Source organism: Tursiops truncatus, chromosome 1, assembly GCF_011762595.2.
Source record: "Tursiops truncatus isolate mTurTru1 chromosome 1, mTurTru1.mat.Y, whole genome shotgun sequence".
NCBI classification, from domain to species: domain Eukaryota; kingdom Metazoa; phylum Chordata; class Mammalia; order Artiodactyla; family Delphinidae; genus Tursiops; species Tursiops truncatus.
The window spans coordinates 71,069,639-71,078,378 of record NC_047034.1 but is presented as its reverse complement, the minus strand read 5'-3'; the positions used below and the strand labels follow the sequence as shown (position 1 = coordinate 71,078,378).

General features: G+C 51.0%; 1 protein-coding gene across 1 annotated transcript; it reads left to right on the top strand.

Moving 5' to 3' along the window:
• The first annotated feature begins 516 nt into the window (after positions 1-516).
• HAPLN2 (hyaluronan and proteoglycan link protein 2) lies at positions 517-2,821 on the top strand. The gene is made up of 5 exons (XM_033848061.2): positions 517-618; positions 824-1,177; positions 1,373-1,489; positions 1,618-1,800; positions 2,212-2,821. Exons 1-5 carry the CDS (start codon positions 531-533, stop codon positions 2,490-2,492), a joined length of 1,023 nt encoding a protein of 340 aa, XP_033703952.1. The 5' UTR covers positions 517-530; the 3' UTR covers positions 2,493-2,821.
• The last annotated feature ends 5,919 nt before the right edge of the window (positions 2,822-8,740 follow it).

Here is an 8,740-nt window from a genome sequence, read left to right as displayed (position 1 = left end):
GGGGGGGGCAATGCTGGAGGTGCTGGGAGAAGCTGGATCACAGAGAGCCTTGGAAGTTGGGTTCGGACACTGGATTTGATCCTCACGGCAATGGGGAGTCACTGTTTAAAGCAGGAGAATGACAAGACCACATTTACTCTGGCTTCAGATGAAGAATGGGTATTGGGAGAGGACAGAGACCACAGCTGGCCATCCAGAAGGCGAGACTTGGGAAGTACAACTGGTGCTGAGAATGGATAGGTAGAGGAGGTGCTCAGTTAGGACCTGCTGACTGAAGGGATGTGAGAGAGGAGGCGGGATGGGCTCAGGAGGCCTGGCAGGGAGTGGAGCTAGTTACTGCCCCTCCCCCATTACCTTCCTTTTGCTAACAACTTCAGCCCCTTTTTCTGCCCTCATGGCTTCCAGCTGGACAGTTCCCTCTCAGGAATCCCTGATGGGAGATCTACCCTGTTCCCTCCACCCCATTCCCTTAGTCCTAAGGAATGCCCACCCTTTGTGCCCTGCAGACTGTGCTGGGCTGACTCCCCATCATGCAAGGCAGGATCAGTCTCCCCACTCTCTGCCACTTCCTTCTCCCTTGGGCCTTCACCACCTTCCACAGAGCCCTGGGGGACTCAGGTAAGACCTTAGCTCTGCCCAGAATCTGGGGAACAGTGGTGGGGAAAGTGGAAAGGGCAGCTGTTGGAGATACTCTGGGGCTGAGAGTCATTGCTGAGTGAGCAATGGAGCAGAGGGTTGGGGGAGCCTGGGGTAAGGGGATCTGGGTATGCACTTGGGGCATTGAGGGTCGGGGGTTCCTGCCACTGTGGCCCCCTCTGCTCAGCGCCCCACCCTGGCCCCCACTACCTCCTGCCCCCCATCCACGAGGTCATTCACTCTCGTCGTGGGGCCACGACCACGCTGCCCTGCGTCCTGGGCGCCCCGCCTCCCAGCTACAAGGTGCGCTGGAGCAAAGTGGAGCCGGGGGAACTCCAGGAAACGCCCATCCTCATCACCAACGGACTGCACGCCCGGGGCTACGGGCCCCTGGGGGGGCGTGCCAGGATGCGAAGGGGGCATCGGCTAGACGCCTCCCTGGTCATTGCGGGCGTGCGCCTGGAGGACGAGGGCCGGTACCGCTGTGAGCTCATCAATGGCATTGAGGACGAGAGTGTGGCGCTGACCCTTCGCCTGGAGGGTGAGGCCCTTCGGTTACTGCCCCGCTCCTCTCCAGGGGTGGCTCGGCTGTCTCATCTCAGGCCTCCCAGGGGTCCTCCCCAGCCTCTCCCCCGCCTGCTCCCGGGGTCCCCCTAGCCCTTTTTCCTAGGCTGCACCGCCCTTCCTTCCCCCTCTCCTTCTGCCTGCCCTCCCCAGGCTGTCTGCCACTCCCCAGGTGTGGTGTTTCCGTACCAGCCCAGCCGGGGCAGGTACCAGTTCAATTACTACGAGGCGAAGCAGGCGTGCGAGGAGCAAGACGGACGCCTGGCCACCTACGCCCAGCTGTACCAGGGTGAGCGGCCGAACCCCGGCACAGCCCAGGCGCCCTCCGGGCTGTCACGTGGGCCCCAGTGGAGGCGAACTCCGGGTCTGCTCCCGCCTGTGACGCCTCTAATCGCCCTACACAACCCTCCCCCCCAGCGTGGACCGAGGGTCTGGACTGGTGTAACGCGGGCTGGCTGCTCGAGGGTTCCGTGCGCTACCCTGTGCTCACGGCGCGCGCTCCGTGCGGTGGCCCAGGTCGGCCCGGGATCCGCAGCTACGGGCCCCGCGACCGGAAGCGCGACCGCTACGACGCCTTCTGCTTTACCTCTGAGCTGTCAGGTAAGGGGGCGGGGCTAGCCAGCCTCAGCACCGGAGGGGGCGTGGCCTGACCGGCTGCGAAGGAGGAGGATTCAGCCTGTGAATGAGGCGAGGCGGGGCTGGGCGAGCGGGGCCAGGACCCGGACCTGAAGGATGGGGCCGGGAAGGTAGAAGGCAAGTGGCTTGAGATCCCGGGCCAGCTCCATGGTCTCTTGAAGGCCTCGCCCCTCCGTCACTCCGCCCACTCAGGCTCCAGCCTGTCTCCCGCAACCTCACCCGCACCCCCAGTCTCGTTACTCCCACTCCTCCTACCCAAGCTCGGACCCACCCGACCACACATGCCCCCCCGACTCTGCTCCCTGGGAGTCTGAATCCCGCTGCGCCCCGGCTGGCCCTTCTCTGGATCAGTCGGTGACCCGCTTCGGTCCCCAGGCCAAGTGTTCTTCGTGCCGGGGCGGCTGACGCTGTCTGAAGCCCACGCGGCGTGCCGGCGGCGCGGGGCCGTGGTGGCCAAGGTCGGGCACCTCTATGCAGCCTGGAAGTTCTCCGGGCTGGACCAATGCGACGGCGGCTGGCTGGCGGATGGCAGCGTGCGCTTCCCCATCACCACGCCTCGGCCGCGCTGCGGGGGCCTCCCGGATCCCGGAGTGCGCAGCTTCGGCTTCCCCAGACCCCAGCAGGCGGCCTACGGGACCTACTGCTACTCCGAATAGGGGCCCACAGCGCCCCTCCAGCGCGCGCGACAAAGCCTGGGAGTCGTGTCAGGGGTCTCTCGCCGCCCCTTTCCCGCGAGCCTCCCCTTCCATCAGACGAGGAGCAGTCCCTCCTGACCCGCCTTCTCGGCCGAGGGCTGCAGGCCGAGGATCCCGACTGGCCCGGCGTCGGGGAGGGGAAGTGGTGGCGCACCCGGTGGCGGTGCGCGGCTACGACCCTCGGACCCGCGGCGATTCGCGCGCCCCGGCAGACGAGGCAGCCACTGCTAGGTGACGGAAGGGGAGTCGAGGGGGCATTAACTGACTTCTATATACAGCAATAAAATAACTCGAGGACTTTTTGTGTTGGGTGAAGCTGTAAGCGCCGCGGCGAGGCGTGGGGGGATGAGGGGGATGGCCTTGGACCCAGCGTGCTGACAGCGCGCCTAGGAAGACAGAGTAAGAGCAGAGGCTACTGCCCCTGAGGGGTGAACCTGCAAGAGAGTAGGGATTGCGAGGAGAGGGCACCAAAAGTCCAGAAGAGGGTTGGATTCACCGTGGACGGCCTGGTCACGGATAGGAGCAAGTGAATCCAGGGTGGTGTTGTACCAGGCACCACGAGGGGGCGCCACACACCCACTTAAGATTACTCTAGTTCAAATCTGCCAGGAGCGCTCCAACCCCCGAGGCCTAGCCCCTGGGCACCACAGAACAAATATAAGGTGGACCTGAACATATTTCAAAATGTGTTTGTATCCTGCCAGTCTCCCAGAAGGGTTTACATGATTGCTATTAAAGGAAGGAAAGTCATTCCGCTGTTAACAGCTGATGGGAAATTAAGCCCTCAGAAGGAGGAGGAGGTTAACGGACACAATAAGGTTCTCGCAGGGCTGATACTGCAGGGTGGTTATGTGCATTGGGTTTAGCGTTCACCACCATCACGACTGCCAGGGCAAAAGTGGCAACTGGACCAGGGGCATTCTTAACAACTGGCTAAAAGAAACATACCAGTAACTCAAGAGACAAACTCCAATGTCATTAATTCATTTTCCTTAATATATATTATATTCTATACATTTTATTTGTATGTTTGTTTGTTTATTACTGTTCAAGCAATCTAACTACACCACAGAAAGCCTGGGCTAGAGAATAGTCATGACTGGAGCAAAGGGTATGAACTTCCTAATGACACTTCATACATGTTGTAAAATTGCCTTCCAAGAGGATTCTTGCGATCATTGTCAAATGAATTCATCCCATGGGACTTTATATAAGGGACAGAGGATGACTGAATGAACATCATCTTCAATAATCCTCATATAGCAAATGAAATATTTGTTCCAGTTCTTAAGCTTTGGTTTTTTCATCTTGGTCATGGGATAATAAGATCTGCCTCCCAAGTTTGCTGTGAACAGTAATTGAGACAATGCATCGACTGCATAGTACATGCCTGGTACACATAAGAGGCACTCAGTAAGTGGTACCTATAATAATTAATGAGTAATAATGAGAGTAACAGAACAAAAATAATCATTCCTATTCAGGTTCTTACTAGGCAGCCTGTAGTATCCGTTGTTGTATGACACTGATTAGTCAGGATAAGCTAAATTATGCTGTGATAACAAAAAAACCCCAAATCTCAGTGGCTTAAAACATAAAGGTTTATTTCTCACTCTAGCTACATGTATTGTGGTCAATAATGGGGCTCTTCTCATTTTAGTTATTCAGGGACCCCGGGTGACAGAGCAGCCACCATCTCATATGCCATCAATCACCATGCCAGAAGGAAAAAATAAAAAGAGCTCTGGAGGGTCTTATACAAGCAGTTAATAGCTACAGGCGCCAGGGACAACTTTTTCCACAACTCAATTCTCCAAAACTAATTACATGACCCCACTCAACCAGAAGGGGGCAGCAAAGAGCAATCTTACTTTGACCTAGAAGTAGAATTGGAACTATTTGGTGAACAGCACCAGCACAAATGTTGACCACCAACAGCAAGGAGGGCAGTCTAAATTCTGGGATATATTGGACATATTGGTAGTCACCCACTCCCCCAATCTTCTGGGTTTTCTAATGTTTGATTCTCTTAATATTTGATTAATGTTCAATTCTCTTCCATTTGTCTTAGACAGGTGCTATGGAGTGAATGTTTGTGTCCCCCCACTCCTATTATGGAGTCAGAACCCCAGGAAGCCAAGATCTAAGGCCTTGCAGCTCAGCCTGTAGGAAGATGGCTTGTCTTCAGTATAATGCCTTCAGCATTTGTCAAGAGACCATATGAGAAACGGTCATGGGAGGAGATTTTCATTTGCTGCAAAGCTTTGTTTCTTTGCCCATAGAAACATATGACCACAAGTTCTTACAACTACTCTTCATATTGCTATTACTATTATTTTTTCGTTATAGAGAATTTAAAAGGTACTCAAAAAATAGAGGGAACAGAATAACAAATCCTCCAGCTTGACGATTTCAAAATTATCCTTGTTTCTTGAATCCTCTCATTTGTGTTTTTTTTTGCTGGAGTATTTTAAAACAAATCTCAAATAGCCTATCATTTCACCTGTAAATACTCAGTATGTATTTCTCATATATAGTGACTTAAAAATAACCATAATTCTGGGAATTCCCTGGCAGTTCAGTGGTTAGGACTCCATGCTGTCTCTGCCAAGCGCCCAGGTTCAATCCCTCGTTGGGGAACTAAGTTACCACAAGCCACCCAGTGTGGCAAAAAAAAAACTTTTTTTTAAACAAACAAGCATAATTTACTATCACACTCCTCCAACAAAATTAATGTTATCTAACATTTAGTTCATGATCAATTTCTCCTGAATGTCTAAAAATATAACTTTATAATGAGTTTATTTGCTCAAACCAGGATCCAACTAAGGTCTACACATTGCATTTGATTAGTTGTTTTGGGTTAATTTAAGTATCTTTTTTTTTTAACTTTTTTTGGGGGGGGCTGCATTGGGTCTTTGTTGCTGTGCACAGGCTTTCTTCGAGTTGCGGCGAGCGGGGGCTGCTCTTCATTGCGGCGCGCGGGCATCTCATTGTGGTGGCTTCTCTTGCTGTGGAGCACGGGCTCTAGGTGCGTGGGCTTCAGTAGTTGCAGCGCGTGGGCTCGGTAGTTGTGGCTTGCGGGCTCTAGAGCCCACGCTCAGTAGTTGTGGCTCACGGGCTTAGTTGCTCCGCGGCATGTGGGATCTTCCCAGACCAGGGCTCGAACCCGTGTCCCCCGCATTGGCAGGCAGACTCCTAACCACTGCGCCACCAGGGAAGCCCCTTTAAGTATCTTTTAAGCCATAATACTTCCCCTTCATTTTATCTATGCCATCTTGTTTGTTTATGTAACTCGGTCTTTTTCCTATCAGGTTTCCCACAGTCTTGATTTAGCTGAGTGTATCCTCAAAGTGTCATTTAATATATTCCTCCATCCCCTGTAATTATATTTACAAGTTTGATTAAATTAACATTCACTTTTTTTTCCCCCAGGAGTATTTAATAAGTGATACTGCATACTTCCTCCTTCATCACATCAAAAGGCACATGGTGTCTGATTATTGGGCTAAAATAGTGATGCTAAGGTTGATCAGTGAATTCAGGTAGTGTAAGTCTGATCCGCTCATTATAAAGTTCTTCACTGTATTAGTTTCCTACGGCTGCTGTAACAAACTGCCACAAACTTGGTGGCTTAAGACAACAGAAATGTATTCTCTTACAGCTCTGGAGGCCAGAAGTCCAAACTCAAGGTGTCGGCAGTGTCACCCTCCCTCTGGAGACTCTGAGGAGAATTGTTTCTTGCCTCTTATAACTTCTGGTGTCTGGTGGTGTTCTTGGGCTCCTTAGGCTGCATCACTGCAATCCCCACCTCCTCCTTTTCATGTGCCTGTGTCTTTTCTTCTGTCTCTTGTAAGGACACTTGTCACTGGATTTGCCTCACCTGGCTAATCCAGGAAGATCTCATCTCAAAACCATTAACTGAATTCCAGGAATGAATTCATGTAATAAATGACATCCACAAAGACCCTTTTCCAAGCGAGTTAACATTTGCAGATTTCAGGGATTAGGACGTGGATATATCTGTGGCCAACTGTCAACTCACTACACTCATCAACTTTCTAATCTAATGGCTACTGATGATCACTGTCTAGATCCATTATTTCATTAGAAGTGCGAAATGGAGATGTTCTAATTTTGTCATTTCTCCTTCATTTATTAGCTGTGAATTGTCTATGAGGAAAAATTTCTCTTTATCCACTATTTTGTTACCCTGACATATAACCGATTCCGGAAGGTAGGATTAATGTTTGATTCTCTTCCATTTGTCTCAGATAGGTGCTATGGAGTGAATGTTTGTGTCCCCCCACTCCTCAAAATTCATATGTTAAAACCTTAATCCCTAATGTGCTGGTATTTGGAGGTGGGGTCTTTGGGAGGTAATGAGGTCATAAGGGTGGAGCCCTCATGATGAAATTAATGCCCTTATAAGAAGAGACTTCGGAGAGCTTACTTTCTCTCTCTGCTCTCCACCATGTGAGAATACAACGAGAAGACAGTCATCTGAGAACCAGGAAGTGGACCCTCACCAGACACCAGATCTGCTGGCCTCCAGTACTGTGAGAAATAAATGTTGTTTAAGTCACCCTGACTATGGTAATTTGTTATAGCAGCCTAAACTGACTAAGACAACAGGGTTCCCTAAAAGCAGATGTGAGTCAAGACTTTGAGTGCAAGGAGTTTATCTGGGAGGTCATGCTAAGGAACACTGGTATAGAAGTGGAGAAGTGAGACAGGAAAGGGGAGGAAGCTAATGAAACGTTGTGATAGAGCAGGTGGAGCAACTGGGGCTCAGTCCTGCTGGGGAATTCTAGAAGGCAGTGTAGAACCTGTCTCAGGAAATCCCACCTGAGGGGCAAAGAAACTAAAATATTATTGGTCAACTTCCTGTCTGAAAGTTGAGGGCTGCGTCTGGAAGCATTAACCCTCTACCATTCCTGGCTAGCCCTGAGCACAAATATGCTCCCACAGCCAGAAAAAAAACGTCCCCAGGCAGAGTCACAGATGTTCTCCCAGAAGCCTTCCCCTTGCAGAGGTGAATGCAAAGGATAGGGGTCGCAGCTATGCTAAACCCTTTGCACTGTCACCCATTTGTGCCTCCATGATAAGATCACTTTGTCCCCTCACCGATTCTTCAAGGTCATGGCTGATCGCAATTTCTAATTCATTACAAAGAAAGTCTTGGGCTTCCCTGGTGGTGCAGTGGTTGAGAGTCCGCCTGCCGATGCAGGGGACAGGGGTTCGTGCCCCGGTCCGGGAAGATCCCACATGCCGCAGAGCAGCGGGGCCCGTGGGCCATGGCCACTGAGCCTGCGTGTCCGGAGCCTGTGCTCCGCGACGGGAGAGGCCGCAGCGGTGAGAGGCCCGCGTTCCGGAAAAAAAACAAAAACAAAAACAAACAATAAAAGAAAGTCTTGGGAATTCCCTGGCTGTCCAGTGGTTAGGACTCCGTGCTTTCACTGCCTAGGGCCCGGGTTCAATTCCTGGTCAGGCAACTAAGATCCCACAAGCTCCATGGTACAGTCAAAAAAAAGAAAAAAGCATCTTATAACAATAAGGTTAGTGGAGCAAACAGTTGCTGCAGTTGGTTCCAAGGCCGTAATCAATATTCAACATCTCCCTCCTCTACAGTTCATTCTGTTGGTCTATGAGTCTTTCACAATGGAAAAACGCTGACCTTCATCCCTGAAGGCCTCAGCCTTTCATTACCATGCCCTTAACAGGCCAACATTGCTGTACCTGCCTGTTCATGATTACCACCGGACATGGGATAATCAAGTTCAAACATCTTGGCCAGTATAATTCTTTTCTTTGTTTACTGGTCAGTTGGCATGAGGTGCCCAAATGACCCAGAAGTTGCTATAGTCTTAGGTTTAGTGATACCCTTACTGTGACACCTGGTGGATGCATCTCCCACTCCAGGAACTATGGCTTCTAATCCTGCAGAGCCTAAATGTATAGGTACAGGAAGCACAAATTCCCGAAGTGGGTCACTGGTGAGAGGGGTATTGCTTCTTCCATATCCTGGTTCCTGTACCCATGATTTTTACCCATGGGATACAGCACCATGGAATGGCCATTGGTTCAAATACATATATATATATACTGTGTTTTGAAGGCCAGTACCTCAATCCTAGGGGATGTTTTCCCCAAGCTGGTATTTAGATGTGGTGTGAAGAGGCCATACTAACGTACTATCCGGTTGGCAG